The 16,210-nt window shown below is 59.4% G+C and overlaps 4 protein-coding genes across 4 annotated transcripts; all 4 read left to right on the top strand.

Moving 5' to 3' along the window:
* Nucleotides 1-13: 13 nt before the first annotated feature.
* Nucleotides 14-5,262, top strand: BDV59DRAFT_192965 (putative phosphatidate cytidylyltransferase; the record flags this gene model as incomplete). Its single annotated transcript, XM_073692134.1, has 3 exons — nt 14-2,257; nt 2,633-3,137; nt 3,194-5,262. 3 exons carry the CDS (start codon nt 14-16, stop codon nt 5,260-5,262), a joined length of 4,818 nt encoding a protein of 1,605 aa, XP_073548617.1.
* Nucleotides 5,263-5,927: 665 nt separating this feature from the next.
* atg1 (serine/threonine protein kinase ATG1) lies at nt 5,928-9,895 on the top strand. Its single transcript, XM_073689592.1, has 3 exons — nt 5,928-6,533; nt 6,592-9,208; nt 9,265-9,895. Exons 1-3 carry the CDS (start codon nt 6,405-6,407, stop codon nt 9,408-9,410), a joined length of 2,892 nt encoding a protein of 963 aa, XP_073548616.1. The 5' UTR covers nt 5,928-6,404; the 3' UTR covers nt 9,411-9,895.
* Nucleotides 9,896-10,471: 576 nt separating this feature from the next.
* On the top strand, nt 10,472-12,655 carry BDV59DRAFT_24734 (high affinity methionine permease). Its single transcript, XM_073696054.1, has 6 exons — nt 10,472-10,732; nt 10,794-11,025; nt 11,076-11,529; nt 11,587-11,851; nt 11,908-12,070; nt 12,133-12,655. Exons 1-6 carry the CDS (start codon nt 10,630-10,632, stop codon nt 12,554-12,556), a joined length of 1,641 nt encoding a protein of 546 aa, XP_073548615.1. The 5' UTR covers nt 10,472-10,629; the 3' UTR covers nt 12,557-12,655.
* A 724-nt stretch (nt 12,656-13,379) lies between these two features.
* On the top strand, nt 13,380-16,146 carry BDV59DRAFT_192962 (M1 family metallopeptidase; the record flags this gene model as incomplete). Its single annotated transcript, XM_073692133.1, has 3 exons — nt 13,380-13,531; nt 13,584-15,954; nt 16,018-16,146. 3 exons carry the CDS (start codon nt 13,380-13,382, stop codon nt 16,144-16,146), a joined length of 2,652 nt encoding a protein of 883 aa, XP_073548614.1.
* Between the last annotated feature and the right edge of the window lie 64 nt (nt 16,147-16,210).

Genomic DNA, 16,210 nt, shown 5'->3' with positions numbered 1-16,210 from the left:
AACAAACCTCACCATGTCATCCTCTCTCAACGTCATCGCCCTGGTCTCCGGCGGCAAAGACTCGCTCTACTCCATCCTCCACTGCCTCCGAAACGGCCACAACGTCGTCGCCCTCGCCAACCTCCATCCGCCATCCCCCACCCCCACCCCCGCGTCCGGCCATGACCATGACGGTGATGATGACCAAGAAGAAACCGACCTGGACAGCTTCATGTACCAGACAATCGGCCACAGCGTGATCCCCCTCTACGAACGCGCCCTCAACCTCCCCCTCTACCGCGCGCCCATCACCGGCGCCGCCGTCGACACCGCCCGCATCTACCGCGACACAGCGGACCCCGCCGACGCCCCGGACGACACGGATGAGACTGAGGCGCTGGTACCGCTCCTCCGCCGCGTCCTGCACGACCACCCGCATGCCAACGCCGTCTCCGCCGGCGCCATCCTCTCCACGTACCAGCGCACCCGCATCGAGAACGTCGCCGCCCGGCTCGGCCTCGTCCCGCTCGCCTGGCTGTGGCAGTACCCCGTGCTTCCGCGGGAGGACGGCCCGTCCGGCGACGCCGGGCTGCTGGAGGACATGGCGGCGGTGGGGTGCGACGCGCGCATCATCAAGGTGGCGTCGGGCGGGCTGGACGAGTCGTTCCTGTGGGGGGACGTTGGGCGGCTGCGCACACGCCTCGTGAAGGCGATGCGGCGGTTTGCGGCCCCGGAGGATCTGCGCGGCGCTGTGCTGGGCGAGGGCGGCGAGTATGAGAGTCTGGCGCTGGATGGGCCGGCGTTCTTGTGGAAGCGTCGCGTCGTCGTCGACCGCCCCGCGGTGCGGTCCGCCGAGGGTGGTGTTGCGTTTGTCGCGCTGGGAGGGGCGCGCTGCGAGGAGAAGGAGGCCGGGGACGGGCAGCCGGAGGTGACGCCGGCGGATGTGCGCCGCCCGGCGTTGCTGGATGGGCGGTTTGCGCGCGCGCGCGACGCCCTCGTGGAGGCGCTGGACGCCGAGTCGAGTGAGGATCGCGCCGCGGAGGAGGCTTCTGGTCAGGTTAGAGGGCCGCGGGGTTGGGGCTGTGCGGCGCTGGCGCAGGCGAGGAACCGCGAGACGTGGACGGTGGCCAATGTGACGGCTGCTGAGGCCGGACCCGGGGCCGCGGAGCAGATGGTCGCCATTGCGTCGAAGATTCGGGGGATTTTGGGGGGTGCGTCGTCGACGACCGCTGATATTGTGTTTGCTACGGTGTTGTTGCGCTCGATGGCGGATTTCCCTGCCATGAATGCGGCCTACGTGTCGATGTTTAAGAAGCCGAACCCCCCGGCGCGCGCTACGGTCGCCTGCGGCGATGGGCTACCGGACGGCGTGAATGTCATGGTGTCCCTGGTGGTGGACTTGGGGCCGCGAGAACGTCGCCATGGTCTACACGTCCAGTCGAGGTCTTACTGGGCCCCGGCCAATATCGGGCCGTATTCGCAGGCGGTTGCTGTCCCGCTGCCCTCCGCGGAGCGCTGTGTGTATGTTGCGGGTCAGATCCCACTGGACCCGGCATCGATGGAACTAGTGGACGGGTCGTCGCGGGTGGAGGAGCGGTTCTCGCTGCGCGCGGTACTGTCCTTGCAGCATATGTGGCGGATCGGGACGGCGATGCAGGTCGACTGGTGGCTGGCCGGCGTGGCGTACTTTACGGGCCCGCAACATCAGGCGCATGTGGCGTGGTGGCTGTGGGAGATGTTGCATGCGCCTGCGTCGACGGAGGATGCGGACGAGGAAGGTCCCGTGCTGGATGCGTGGGATATCAAGTACGGAGGCCGGGCGCATGAGGCGGGGACGGCGGGGACGGGCACCGCCGCGCTGCCGAACTTCGACATCGCCGAGGCCGACGAAGTGATCGTTCCCCCGTTCTTTGCGGTGCAGGTGGCCGAGTTGCCACGGGGGAGTGATGTCGAGTGGCAGGGACTTGGGTATGGCGGCGGAGGAGTGAAGCTGACCATGGAGGTCATCGAGGAAGGACAGGTGATCCACACGACGACGGAGGGCGGTCTGAGATATACGGCGGTCGAGCTGGACCTGGAGCGATCGGCGTCCGATCTGGAATCGAGTCTGCAGCGCGTGTTGGAGCGATACGCCCCGTCGCCGGAGGAGTGTCACTGTGTGCTGTACAGCGCGCAACCGGTGTCGGGCGACGCGTGGTGTGGACAGATAGTGCCGTGTCAGTCGGTTTGGGGGCAGGTGGGAAGACGACTGGCGGCGGGGGTTGTGATCCAAAAGCGTGTATAGTCGAAGGGGGAGTAGAAGTCGGAGGAGGGATATAGTACCTGGTAGCAGTAGGGGGAGGAGGAGTAGAGGTTGAGTCCGAAAGAGGACAAGATAGGGCATGGAAAGCATGTGATGACGCCTTCCCTTTTTATCTCCCGATAACAGCTCGACTGTATCTGCCACTTCCGCTCACCACTTCTCTTCTTCTCTCCTTCTCTCCTTCTCTCTCCTCTTCTTTCATATCCTCTTAGCTACGTCTACTTTGCCTGCTTCATCTCCTCGCCCACCCGACATGACGTACCTTCGATCCTAATCCCCTTCGCACACATCATCCATGGGGCCATGGCCTCTTCCCTCCCTCCGGAAGAACGATCGTCTTCTCCCTCCAAGACCCCCGTCGATTCCGATCTCTCCCCCCCTGAGAATCTGCGCCAATTCGCCCGATCTCCTCATCCATATCATCGCCGGGGTGTCCGTGCTGCTGACCTGCGGCTGACGGAGAATGGCAACCGCAGCACTCCACCTCATCTGCAGTGGCCCCGAACGTCCAGCGACAGTGGCACCGAGGCAGACGATGAGAGCACTGGCGTCCTGAAGGGTCTCCCAGCTCCTCCGCTTCGTCCCCGGAAAGGCCTCCGTTCTACTTGGAACGGCGGCGTGGATACGAACGACCCGTGGCTGCCCGCGTTACACCCGTGGCCGTCATTCGCGCGATCCGCGTCCCGGAGTTCGCGACGAAGTTCGAGCGAGGATGTGGAGGATGCAGAATCCGTGGGCAAGAGACGGCGCATTGAGGTCTTGCGCAGGCTCATGGAAACGGCGCTGCTGCTCTCCGTCGGCGTGGTCGTGTTAGCTCCGGAGCATGTGAGGACGCGGGCCTGGGAATGGAGAACGGGTACGCAATATTGGTTGTCCTAGGAATATGGAAATTTGACGCTGACCCCGTCACAGAGCTGCTTGTCTACGCCCTCGTGGTCCTTGGCACTTACATCTCTTATCCCTTCATTCGAAACGGACGTCTACGACTCTCCGGGCTATCGTCCTTCGTCGTCCCTTCGACTTTCGACCCTGCTCCTCTCCTCTACCCTATCCTCATCCCCGTCTACGTTGCGCTGTCACTATCCAACCACCACCCTTCCTTGGTGCTCCCGAACATCATCCTTGGCCTGTCCTCCTTGCCAGTGCCGGCCATCCCGCTCCATGGATGGATTCATGGCCATGGTATCGTGCACTGGATGCTGGCCTTGCTTCCGATGGTCGTCTCCGAGCATTTCACTCACCAGGCGATACTCAACCCACTCGCCCTCCGCGGCATTCCCCCCGAGGTTCTGATTCTTGTTTTTCCCTTACATCAAGCATTGATACCCACTTTAGACTTCTTGTTGACGACTAGTGTTCTTCCCGCAGAGCTGCAACTTCTGACCAGCGCTCTGATTAATCTATTTCTCTTTGCTTCCTCCCCGCAGGCTGAAATCCTCAAGGCGCTGCTGTGGTTAGGGAGCCTGTGTATTTTTCTCTCTTGCCGATATGTCCTTCGGTGGGAGGTCGCTCTAGCCCGCATTCCCACTTGGAAATTCCGCCGGTCTCCGAGCAGCTCGCACTCGCGGAAGAGTCTGTTGAACATGTTGGACCACAAGCTCTGCCAAAGGCTGAGCCGTGCGGGTTCTTCCGACGAGCCGATGTCCGATAGTGATTCAGAAGGTAGTCTGGTGCCGATCTCACGCACCCGGACACACGAACCACGAGGGAAGCCTTCGTCTGGAGAACCCGGTGAAGCGGATGGGGAAGGTCCAGAGAGCGAATCCCGATCCTTGCATCGTCGTCGACACACCATATCCAGTCTCGATGATGTTCGCACGGAACGGGTGCGAACGACCCCCAGTGGCCGACGGAAGCGATCGATGGCACCTGGGCTGGCATCCTTCCTCTCGCTGACCGTGCCCCAGGCCCAGGTCCGCAAGTGGCTGTACGCTTTGTACGTGTATGGCAGCGTGCTGGTCATTATCATGGGCCCTGTCCGGAAATACGTGGGCCAGCGTGCTCTGCATGGGGCGGAGCCGTTTGGATGGGCCTTGGGCTACTTATTCGGCAACCTATCTTGGTTCCGGTTCTGGACGATCATGTGGAACTTGGAGCACTGGATCCCCTTGCCGGCGCGTTGGGATAGCGAATGGTCGCACCCGTCCTGCGCCCTGGGCTGGGTGGAACACCTCCGCCAGACGACCATCGGGGCGGCCAACACGCGTCTCTTGATCGCGGGTCACTGCGTTGCGGTCATTGTGACCGGGCTGGCGGTCGTGTTCCAGTTGAGCTCGATCACCGAGGTGGATACGAGACGGAAGGTGTTCCACGGCATGATGGTCTTGATGTTTCTGCCCACGGTGTACATCGACCCTGCGTTTTGCGCCCTCGCGCTGGGGCTGGTGCTTGCCATCTTCCTCCTCCTGGATTTGTTCCGGGCGTCGCAGATGCCGCCGATCTCGCGACCGTTGACCTATTTCCTGGCTCCCTACGTGGACGGGCGCGACCACCGCGGCCCGGTTATCGTCTCCCACGTGTTCCTCCTCATTGGCTGCTCCATCCCCCTGTGGCTCTCTCTGGCGGACCTGCCTCGCAGCGGCGAGCGTCCGTGGGAGGGCTGGAGCCTGCTGTCCCGAGACGTTGGCATGGTTAGTGGGATCATCTGCGTCGGGATGGGCGACGCGGCGGCCTCCCTCGTTGGGCGCCGGTTCGGTCGACTGAAATGGTTCTGGGGTGGCGGCAAGTCCCTGGAGGGCAGTGTGGCCTTTGCGGTGGCCGTCACCGGAGGGCTGATAGCTTCCCGGGCCTGGTTGGCGGTGGGCCAGTGGCCGGTGGCGGTGGAGGGAGGACGCGGGCAGATAGTATGGCTCGGCACGGTGTGTAAGGCGGTGCTCGCAGCGGGCGGAACGAGCGCCACGGAGGCGATCTTGACGGGATGCAACGACAATGTGGTTGTGCCGGTGGTCCTCTGGCTGCTCGTCAGGGGACTGGGTCTGTGAGGACCTGCGTGACGCAGTCGGATGAAACGGAATGGTATGTGCTCGGCGGGTGCTTGCTTGATAGAGATACCTCCATGTGTATTTGAGTTCTTATCATGTGTTTGGTGTGTTCATTTATTTTGGTCATCTACGGGTAGTGGACTGGGTGAAACAGGGGCATCAGCTGACCTCGCCACTGGAAGGCTGAGATGGAGTGGCTGTAGAGGACGTAGGTAGTGAGGAGAAGGTCAGGAAAATGGATAGAGAGGCTGTAGGAGGGACCAGTCTGGACTAGAGAGAGACGGGATGGTAATAAAGTATGAGGATGGACCGCGTACCTGGTGGTGGTGATCTGTATAGTTAGTGAGCATCAAGGGATTAGATAAGCGACGATCGCATGCACCTGATGCATCATCAGGAATGACCGCGATCAGTAACATCTTCGATTCTCTCTCTCTCTCTCTCTCTCTCTCTCTCTTTCTTCTCTTCTCTTCTCTTCTCTCCTGTCTGCTCTTCTACTTTTGATTCTGTCTACTTCTTCCCCTTTACTTCTTCGGGCTCGTCTCCTACATCTATCTACTCATGTCCAGCCTCCTCTATACAATCTCGTGACTCTATCTTATCACTTATCGGTCACCGCCCTCCATCGCGGCTGCTGCCTCTTCCTCCCTCCATCTTCTCCCATCACATCATCCATCCTCTCTCTTCCGTCCGTCTCTCTCTTCCTCCCTCCCCCGTCCATACTCCATCGCTAACGACATCCAGTCTACACTGACGCCATCCTCCCTTCTCGCCTCATCCCTCTTCAGTGGCGCTTCACCGCTCTCAGTCCTCTCCTCTCTATCTCCGTCCCAGTAGGAGTTCCTCGTTGCTTCTACTTTACATCCTCCTCGACTTCCATCCTCCTCCTCTCGTCATAATATCCCAACTACCCCTCCCCTTCTCTCTTTCTATCTCCTTCCTCCCGCCTGGTCCGTTTTCGAGCTTCCTACCCTTATCGGCCCGCCACATCTCCTTCGCCAGCTCTGATTGCCTCGTTCCCATATGGGCCCCTTCCATCATCCTTCGTCGCTTCTGTCGCCGTTGAGGTAGTTGTGGGCTGTTAGGGCGTGGTTGGTTGCCGTAGGCTTGCTTCGGTTCCCGTCTCGGGCGTGCCATCAACCATGGCATCCACCCATCAGTCGAGGAGGTCGAGAGAGGCCTCCCATGCCGAGCTGTCCATTGGCCGCTACACCAGGCTGGATGAGATTGGCCGGGGGAGCTTCGCCACAGTCTTCCAAGGTGTACACACGGTGAGTGGCTACATCCCCCTGTGGCTACGATCCCAGACTGACCCTCCGACTCGAATAGAAAACACGCACCTATGTCGCCATCAAATCCGTCAACCTCTCGAAGCTCAACAAGAAACTAAAGGAGAACCTCTTCTCGGAGATTCATATCCTCAAGGGCCTTTACCACCCTCACATCGTCGCTCTGATCGACTGCCACGAGACGACCTCTCATATCCACCTCGTCATGGAGTACTGCGCCCTGGGCGACCTCTCGCTGTTCATCAAGCGTCGAGATACCCTGGGAGATCATCGCTATACACGAGACATGATTGCCAAGTACCCCAATCCCCGCGGGGGCGCCCTCAACGAGGTCGTCGTCCGTCATTTTCTCAAACAGCTCTCCAGCGCCCTCAAGTTCCTCCGAGATCGGAATCTGATTCACCGTGACATCAAACCCCAGAATCTCCTCCTCTGTCCCTCCCCGGCCTCCTACCGCTCCGGTGTGGCCCAGGTGGTCCCCTTCAAAGGCAGCGAGGACTCCTTCAGCCCCACCACCGGTGTGGATTCCCTTCCCATGCTGAAGATCGCCGACTTCGGGTTCGCGCGTTCCCTCCCCGCCACCTCCCTCGCCGAGACCCTCTGTGGTTCTCCGCTCTACATGGCCCCCGAGATCCTCCGCTACGAGAAGTACGATGCCAAGGCCGACCTGTGGTCGGTCGGCACCGTGCTGTACGAGATGGTCGTGGGCAAGCCTCCCTTTCGGGCCTCGAACCACGTGGAGCTGCTTCGGAAGATCGAGAAAGGAGAAGATAGAATCAGATTTCCCCCGGAGAATCCGGCTTCCGAAGACATCAAGACGCTCATCTGCATGCTGCTGAAGCGGAACCCGGTGGAGCGCATGAACTTTGCCGATTTCTTTGAATCCAATGTCGTCACCGCCCCCATCCCTGGGTTGATCGCAGACGATCACCCGACCCCGCGTCGTCGTCCCTCGGCAGATCTAGATCATCCTGGCCACAGTCCGCCGGCGGAGCCTCAACCGAGTCCGGGCACGCCATCCGGCTCGAGACGGGACAAGGATGTCCCGAGAGAGGAGCACATCACTTACCCCCAACGGACCCACGCTCCGACGACACCAAAGGTAGGGACGCCGCCATCAGCCACCCCGATGCGCCGGACAGGCAGCGCCGACAGACCCCCGTCCACGCCCAAGGAGGCCGCCACGGGAACGACGTATCCCCAAAGGCCCAGCACCGTATCTCATGCCACCGCTCCCGGACGTCAGGAGCTCCTCGATCGCAACGCGACCACCGCTGCCATGGAGCGGCAGCGAAATCGACATACGTATGGCCCTTCGCAACAGGAAAGACCCGCCGATAGGGCCAAGGAAGAGCGCGAGCGTGCCGCTCAGGAGGTCGCCTTCGAGAGGGATTACGTGGTCGTGGAGAAGCGCGCAGTCGAGGTGAACGCTTTTGCCGATGAACTGGCAAACAGCCCCCGGATCCAAGGGGGGTTCCCAAGGAATGCCCAAACTGCTGTCGTCTCCCGTCGTTCAACCGGCCAGGGTGCCCCGGCCCCGGCCAGTTCGTCGCTCGCCTCGAACCCCAAGGCTATGCAGGTGGTCCCAGGCCGTTCACGAGCCGATTCGACGCATGCTCGGCAAAGTTCCTACGAACGTCGCTACGGCCAGAGCCCAACGTCTGCAACCTCGGCGATCTCCAAAGCCCTCAATATGGCTAGTGGGAGGCTTTTCGGGATGGGCTTTTCTCCTCCTATGGCAATCACAAAAGGTGGCCGGTCGCCCCCATTAGCATATAACCCATTTCCCGCTTATCCTGCGGCTCAGCCCGGCTTGCTCCCCATCGGTGACGGGTCCAAGACCAACGTAACGATGGACGAGGATACCAGAACTGTCCAGGTGATCGAGGAGTGTGCCACCCGCAGTGACGTTGTTTATGGCTTTGCAGAGGTCAAATACAAACAGCTCATCCCGCTTGCGCCATCCGTAACGGATCGGAGGAATAACATCCCTGGCGGTGACCGAGAGCCGTCGGATGCAACGGATGAGGGGCTGACTGTCGACGCGGTCGTGACATTGTCCGAGGAAGCGCTGGTCCTGTATGTCAAGGCGCTTTCTCTGTTGGCCAAGTCGATGGACATTGCGGGTGCTTGGTGGGGTCGCAAGAATCGTGGAGATGTTTTTGGAGAGTCCACCGTGAACCGGACCGAGGTGTCGATGACGGTGGTCGGCAACCGGGTCAATAACGTCGTCCAATGGGTGCGAACCCGGTTCAACGAGGTGCTAGAGAAGGCCGAGTTTGTTCGCCTGAAGTTGATCGAAGGGCAGAAACGCTTGCCTCCGGACCATCCCAGTCACCCCAACAACCACTCGATTGAGTCCTCTCTCGGCTCCGGTCCGTCGGTGGACGTGATCGTGAGCTCGGGAGTGACAGCAGAAAAGCTGATGTATGACCGGGCCTTGGAGATGAGTCGGGCGGCCGCCATCAGTGAGCTCACGGGAGAGGATCTGTCTGGGTGCGAGATCGCCTATGTGACGGCCATTAGGATGCTGGAGGCGGTCTTGGAGGAGGACGAACTGCCTTCAACCACCAACGACAGGGCGGACCCCCGGAAGGACGGGGACCCAGCTGTGGTGGACGGTGTCCAGGCGGAAGACCGACAGGTTGTCATCAAGCGTACGTACTCCCCCGATCGAAAATCGGAATTGAGAGCTTGCTAACATCAAACGCAGTGGTGTCCAGTATCCGGGGTCGGTTGACAGCCCTGCGGAAGAAACTTGCCATTCTCACGAAGCGTCCGACCGGTTCCTCTGGGAAAACGCCATCGTCCAACCTGGCGCCGGCCTCCCATGCGGTTGGAGCAACACCTCCCAAATAAGGGAGGACCCTGAACAGTTTTCGATTCACGCATGCAGGCACATGCTAAAGGAGACATTGCATATTTCCGCTTGGTTTTCGTTCATCCTACAATTTCTTTCATCTACATTTGCTTCGTTTTTCCGACTAGTCCGTTGATATCTAATGGACAGTCTTCTGGTCTTTCCCCCTACCGAGCTAGTGGGCAATGAGCGAATTCTGTTTTTGCGTTTCGTTCCGTATTCGTGATTCATATATCCATCGAGGCGAAGGAACCGATCCGGATTGTTTGCTGTTTTGGAGCTGATTGCTTTTTGTTGGCGTTGGAGAGAGATTGGAGGCGCGCGGTACCACAGATTGTCACCACCCACCAGTTGGACTTTGCATGAGTGATGAACGGCGATGAAGCAACGGATTATAAGGAGTTCCTCGGATTGGGACCGATGCTGCTTACCAGAGTACTGCCTGCTGTACATATTTAATCCAGGGATATTTTTTTTATCTATTTTCCTTTCCTTCTCCTTTTCCTATGGACACTTGATAAGATCTTGATGCGGACATGATTAACGATCTAGGACATACCACCGAAACGCCCGGCAGACTTCCGCAGGCCCCAGAGACCCCCCCGAGCCTGCTGGGAGGCAGGAAAATTGCGTGATCAGTTTCTGTGTGTCATGGCAAAGAAGCTGCAAAAGCTGGGTGTCTGGCCCGGTGGAGATTTGGTTCCGCCATCGCCAAGGCTTGGGCCAATTTTTACTCAATTTTTCTTCCGGTACATGGGAATCATGGCGCGGCGGCTGTCGGCCACATGGCGGGCGTCATGCTGTCTCTCGGTAGGTTAATTTTTTTTCTTTACTTTCTTTTGTACACTGTATGTCGCGTGGTTGTTAATTTTCTGTCCCCTAGTCATCTACGTTTACTTGAGTGCAGCTCGACGGAAGGATTTTGACATGCAGATCATGAGAGCCACGGTATAGATCTCCCAAACGATTTGATTCCTTGCAATCCGCCACCAGCAGGTATTGCCAATATTCTCTCAGAACTCCCTGTTTGACGCAACACCCTCGGAGTCATTCGTTGCTATCAGAGCGCGATTGCATCACTTTTAGTTGCAGCACACCATCGACCGTCCGTCATATACCTCCGTCGATAGCCGCCATTCCCCGTGGTACATCGCCATATAGCTTTGCAAGCTGCGGGAGACGTGTCGATTCTTTCCAGCAACCGTCTTCCCGCGCACAATGTACGAACCATCCACGGCAAATAGCTCCCGCAAGGCCATCGCCCCGGACACCAAGCCGGTTGACGATGCTCCTCGACGGGCCGACGGTGTCTCTCAGCTATGTATGTCCTGTTCATTGGGCGTGGATGTCGTTGGGACTGGACTGATTGTTGGTGCGACTAGATGAGGGCAATGTCTTTGATGCCACCCCAGATGACCGGCGTCAGATCGGCGTCGTGAGCGCCTCGTTCTTGATCTTCAACCGTATCATTGGAACGGGTATCTTCGCGACCCCGAGTACGATTCTGTCATTGTCAGGCAGCGTTGGGCTTTCGTTGTTCATGTGGGTGGCGGGTACGGCCATCGCCATGGCCGGTACTGCTGTTTACCTGGAATGGGGCACTGCTATTCCCAAGTGAGTAGTATCTAGCTCCTGCGGACGGAGTGACATGCTGACAGCTTTAGGAACGGCGGTGAGAAGAACTACCTCGAATATGTCTTCAAGAAGCCCAAATTCCTGGCCACCGCGATGTACGCCGCCTATGCGGTGTTGCTGGGCTGGGCCGCCAGCAACAGCGTCGTGTTTGGCGAGTACATCCTCAATGCCGCGGACGTGGAGGTCGGCCGCTGGAACCAGCGTGGCATCGGCCTGGCCTGTATCACCGTCGCCTTCCTTATCCACGCCGTGGCCGTGAAGTGGGGTCTGCATCTGCAGAACCTCCTCGGGATTGTCAAGCTGGTCATTATCCTGTTTGTCGTCGTCTGCGGATGGGTAGCGCTGGCGGGCCACATGCACATCGAAGACCCTCCGCATAACTTCCGGAACGCCTTTGAGGGTACGACCGGCAGCGGGTATGGGATCGTTATGGCGTTGTATAACGTGATTTGGTCGTTTATCGGCTACTCGAATGCGAACTATGTATGTTCCGTATGCGGTGTGCCGCATTGCCAGGACCGTCATGCTAACTGGATCTAGGCCTTGAGCGAAACCAAGAACCCTACGCGCACCCTGAAGATCGCGGCGCCCATGGCAATTGCTGCGGTGGGCATCCTCTACATGCTCTGTAATGTCGCGTACTTCGCCGCCGTGCCGAAGGAGCAGTTCCTCTCGTCCGGTCAGACTGTCGCGGCCACTTTCTTCGGGAATATGTTTGGGAAGCGCGCGGAGAAGGTCATGTCGGTGTTTGTGGCGCTGTCGGCTTTTGGTAACGTGCTGTCCGTGATTTTCTCCCAGGGCAGAAGTAAGTCATCCTGTCAAATCTGTTGGAGTTCTGGTCGTAGATTAACCGCTCGACAGTCGTCCAGGAACTGGGCCGTGAGGGCGTGCTGCCGTTCTCGAAGATCTGGGCCAGCAACCGGCCATTCAACTCGCCGGCTGCAGGTCTGTTCGAGCACTGGGTGGTGTCGATTATTATCATGCTGGCACCGCCGCCGGGTGATGCGTACAACTTCCTGGTCAAGTAAGTTGTTGTTTTCTTTTTCGCGTGCGCGGGTTCTCGTCCGTAACTAACGTCGGTGACAGTCTCATTTCCTACCCCCTTTCCATCGTCAATGTGTTTGTCTCCGGCGGCCTCATCTACATCTATCTGACGCGCAAGACCCGCTTCCCGGACTGGTCCCCAGGGATCCGTGCCACGCTGCCGGTGACGGTCTTCTTCTGCCTGTCGAACATGTACCTCGTGGTGGCCCCGTACGTGCCACCAAGCGAGGGCCAGAGCGTGTACGAGGAGCTGCCATACTACCTGCACTGCGTGGTCGCGATCGGGATCTTCGCGCTGGGCGCGCTGTACTACGTCGTGTGGGCGGTCGTGATGCCGCGGATGGGCCGGTACATGCTGGTGAAGGAGACGGTGGTCGACGCGGATGGCTGGTCACGCAGCGTGTTCACCAAGCTCCCGCTGACGGAGTCGGGGGCACCAGCGACACCGGTCCCGGAGGGATTTTGAGCGTAAGCTCTCCTCAGCGTGGGTCGCGGATAGCCGCTGATGAAGATTATGACTGACGAGATTCAACATCATTACGCGAGTAATCTTTAATGGGCTGTGCCTGCATGGGTGGAGTTTGGGTTAGATTCGATTGATATAGAGCTAGATGCATGTGTATAATAGAAGTGAGATCAGTGCTGAGATGCGACATGATGTAGATGTCCCAGCCATCTATGGAAGCCCATCCACGCGGTTGGTCATGGACCCCTCAAACTAGCTGGAGTTCTGTCTCGCAAGTCCTGTCGCAGGGACATCCCGATAGGCACGTGCCATGTAAAAGAATCCAAAGGAATCCGGGCATCTGCTGGTTGGGGGAGACTTGCCGGAGAATGAATGATGGAGAGGGAAGAAACAGACGAAAAGAGGAAAATATAGGACAGTGCACGTGACAAATGGAGCCCTAGTTGTGGCAGCCTGACCAGACAGGCAGCAAGGCAGCCAGGCACCGCTCCTCACCGCCTTCTCGCATTGTCTCCATCATGCGGATTGTTCTTCGTCATTCTTCGACCTCATTCTTCTGCTTCCTCTCGCTTTCTTCTCTCCTCTTCCCTCGCCGACGCTGTTCATGCGTCCATTCCCCTCCTCTTCGCGGCTCCCGCTGGTTCTCACCGCAGCAAAGTCCCCGCCGCTCTCCTTCTCCACCAGAGCTCCCCGCTTCTTCGCTCGCTCCGCCTCCTCCGCTTCCTCCTCCCCTCTCTCCTCAGCCTCAGCTACTCCCCGTCTATCGTCTCGTCGCTCGACTCCCCTCTCGCAACTCTCAAAACGCTACTGTTCATATCGCAGAATGTGTGGTTCTCGACGTGGCGAAGTCTCGGGCTCCACCAACGTCCCCCATGGACGAGAGGTCCTGCCAACCAACGTCAAGCCTGTCCACTATGATCTGACGCTGGAGCCCAACTTCGAGGCCTTTACCTACGATGGAACCGTCCTGATCGAGTATGTAGCATGTGTGTCTCAGATTGGGCCCCCCAAGCTAACCCGTATGTAGCCTCCAGGTCGCTGAGGATACCACCTCCATCGCCCTCAACTCCAACGAGATCGATATCCACAGCGCCATTGTCTCCGCTCAGGGCTCCGTGGTGGCTTCGAACCCCGAAATCTCCCTCAACAAGGACTCCCAGGTCGCTACCATCAAGTTCGCCGATACCATCCCCGCCGGCTCCACCGCCCAGCTGAAGCTGACCTTCACGGGTATCCTCAACGACAACATGGCCGGTTTCTACCGGTCGTCCTACAAGATGCCCAACGGCGAGACCAAGTATCTCGCCTCCACTCAGATGGAGCCTACCGATGCCCGCCGCGCATTCCCCTGCTTCGATGAGCCCGCGCTCAAGGCCAAGTTCACCATCACCCTCGTCGCAGATAAGAGCATGACTTGTCTGAGCAACATGGATGTTGCGTCCGAGACCGACGTCCAGGGCGGCAAGAAGGCCGTCAAGTTCAGCACCACCCCGCTGATGTCCACGTATTTGGTCGCTTTCATCGTCGGTCACCTGAACTACATCGAAACCAAGGACTTCCGTGTCCCCATCCGGGTCTATGCCACCCCGGACCAGGACATCGAGCACGGCCGCTTCTCGCTGGATCTGGCTGCCCGGACGCTCGCCTTCTACGAGAAGGCTTTCGATAACACCTTCCCCCTGCCGAAGATGGACATGGTGGCCGTGCCGGACTTCAGTGCCGGAGCCATGGAGAACTGGGGTTTGATCACCTACCGCATTGTGGATGTGCTGCTGGACGAGAAGACCAGCGGTGCCTCGCGGAAGGAACGCATCGCCGAGACTGTCCAGCATGAACTGGCGCACCAGTGGTTCGGAAACCTCGTCACCATGGACTTCTGGGATGGTCTCTGGCTGAACGAAGGCTTCGCTACCTGGATGTCCTGGTACTCCTGCAACAGCTTCTACCCCGAGTGGAAGGTCTGGCAGACCTACGTCATTGATAACCTCCAGAGTGCGCTGTCTTTGGACTCGCTTCGGAGTAGCCACCCCATCGAGGTGCCGGTGAAGCGCGCCGACGAGATCAACCAGATCTTCGATGCTATCTCGTACTCGAAGGGCTCGTCGGTGCTGCGCATGATCTCCAAGTACCTGGGCGAAGACGTCTTCCTCCAGGGCGTGCGGAACTACATCAAGAAGCACGCCTATGGCAACACCCAGACCGGCGACTTGTGGGCCGCCCTGGCCGATGCCTCCGGCAAGCCCGTGGAGCAGGTTATGGACATCTGGACTAAGAACGTCGGTTTCCCTGTTGTCACGGTGTCCGAGAACCCCTCGGCCTCGTCGATTACTGTGAAGCAGAACCGGTTCCTCCGCACAGGCGATGTCCGTCCGGAAGAAGACACCACCCTGTACCCCGTCATGCTCGGCCTGCGCACCAAGCAGGGCATCGACGAGGACACCATGCTCACGGAACGCCAAAGTGAATTCAAGGTCCCCGACCTCGACTTCTACAAGCTGAACGCCGACCACTCCGCCCTCTACCGCACCTCCTACACGCCTGACCGTCTGTCCAAGCTGGGCAACGCTGCCAAGCAGGGACTGCTGACCGTCGAGGATCGCGCCGGCATGATCGCCGACGCCGGCGCCCTGGCCGCCTCCGGCTACCAGAGCACCTCGGGACTCCTGTCGCTCCTCCAGGGCTTCGACGGCGAGTCCGAGTTCATTGTGTGGAACGAGATGCTGACGCGCATCGGCACGCTGCGGGCCGCATGGCTGTTCGAGGACGCGCAGACCAAGGATGCGCTGAAGGCGTTCCAGCGCGCACTGGTGAGCTCCAAGGCCCACGAGCTGGGCTGGAAGTTCTCGGAGAACGACGGCCACATCCTGCAGCAGTTCAAGGCGCTCATGTTCGGCAGCGCGGGAATGGCCGAAGACCCGGCTGTCGTGAAGGCCGCGCAGGAGATGTTCGCGCGCTTCGCCGCCGGCGATACCGCCGCCATCCACCCCAACATCCGCGGCAGCGTGTTCTCGATCGTGCTCAAGAACGGCGGCGCCAAGGAGTACGACGTCGTCCTTGACCGCTTCCGCAACGCCCCTACCTCGGACGAGAAGACCACCGCCCTCCGCTGTCTCGGTGCCGCCGAGGACCCTGCCCTCATCGAGCGCACCCTCGGCCTGGCCAGCGGCGACGAGGTCAAGAACCAGGACATCTACATGCCGCTGGGCGGTCTGCGCGGCCACACCGCCGGTATTGACGCGCGCTGGGCCTGGATGAAGAACAACTGGGATGCGCTGTACAAGCGGCTGCCCCCGGGTCTGGGCATGCTGGGCACGGTTGTCCAGCTCAGCACGGCCAGCTTCTGCACGGAGGCGCAGCTGCGCGATGTGGAGGCGTTCTTCGCCGGCAAGGACACCAAGGTGAGTTTCTGGGCCTTCGTTTTTCGTTTCTGTAGGGGTAGTGTCATGCTAATCAACGTGTAGGGCTTCGACCGTGCGGTCGAGCAGAGTCTCGACGCCATCCGGGCCAAGATCAACTGGGTCAAGCGTGATGGCGCCGACGTCGAGTCGTGGTTGAAGGCGAATAAGTACCTCGCCGGCGGTAAGTTGTAAATGCGAAGGTAGCCTGATATAATGGTAATGTGGAGCATATGCATGATGTATTTTGGACTATTCC

The sequence above is a fragment of the Aspergillus ambiguus genome, assembly GCF_047715705.1.
Source record: "Aspergillus ambiguus strain CBS 117.58 unplaced genomic scaffold BDV59scaffold_13, whole genome shotgun sequence".
In the NCBI taxonomy this organism is placed as follows: Eukaryota; Fungi; Ascomycota; class Eurotiomycetes; order Eurotiales; family Aspergillaceae; genus Aspergillus; species Aspergillus ambiguus.
Note: the sequence above shows the minus strand (reverse complement) of the source record. Positions and strands in the feature narration are given on the sequence as shown.

What these genes read in the sequence shown, in the direction of transcription:
- atg1 (XM_073689592.1), top strand. Translation starts at nt 6,405, where the DNA reads ATGGCATCCACCCATCAGTCGAGGAGGTCGAGAGAGGCCTCCCATGCC. An exon ending in TCTTCCAAGGTGTACACACG is followed by an intron (nt 6,534 to 6,591) that starts GTGAGTGGCTAC and finishes CGACTCGAATAG; the next exon opens with AAAACACGCACCTATGTCGC. An exon ending in CCGACAGGTTGTCATCAAGC is followed by an intron (nt 9,209 to 9,264) that starts GTACGTACTCCC and finishes CATCAAACGCAG; the next exon opens with TGGTGTCCAGTATCCGGGGT.
- BDV59DRAFT_24734 (XM_073696054.1), top strand. Translation starts at nt 10,630, where the DNA reads ATGTACGAACCATCCACGGCAAATAGCTCCCGCAAGGCCATCGCCCCG. An exon ending in GATTTTCTCCCAGGGCAGAA is followed by an intron (nt 11,852 to 11,907) that starts GTAAGTCATCCT and finishes ACCGCTCGACAG; the next exon opens with TCGTCCAGGAACTGGGCCGT. An exon ending in GCGTACAACTTCCTGGTCAA is followed by an intron (nt 12,071 to 12,132) that starts GTAAGTTGTTGT and finishes CGTCGGTGACAG; the next exon opens with TCTCATTTCCTACCCCCTTT.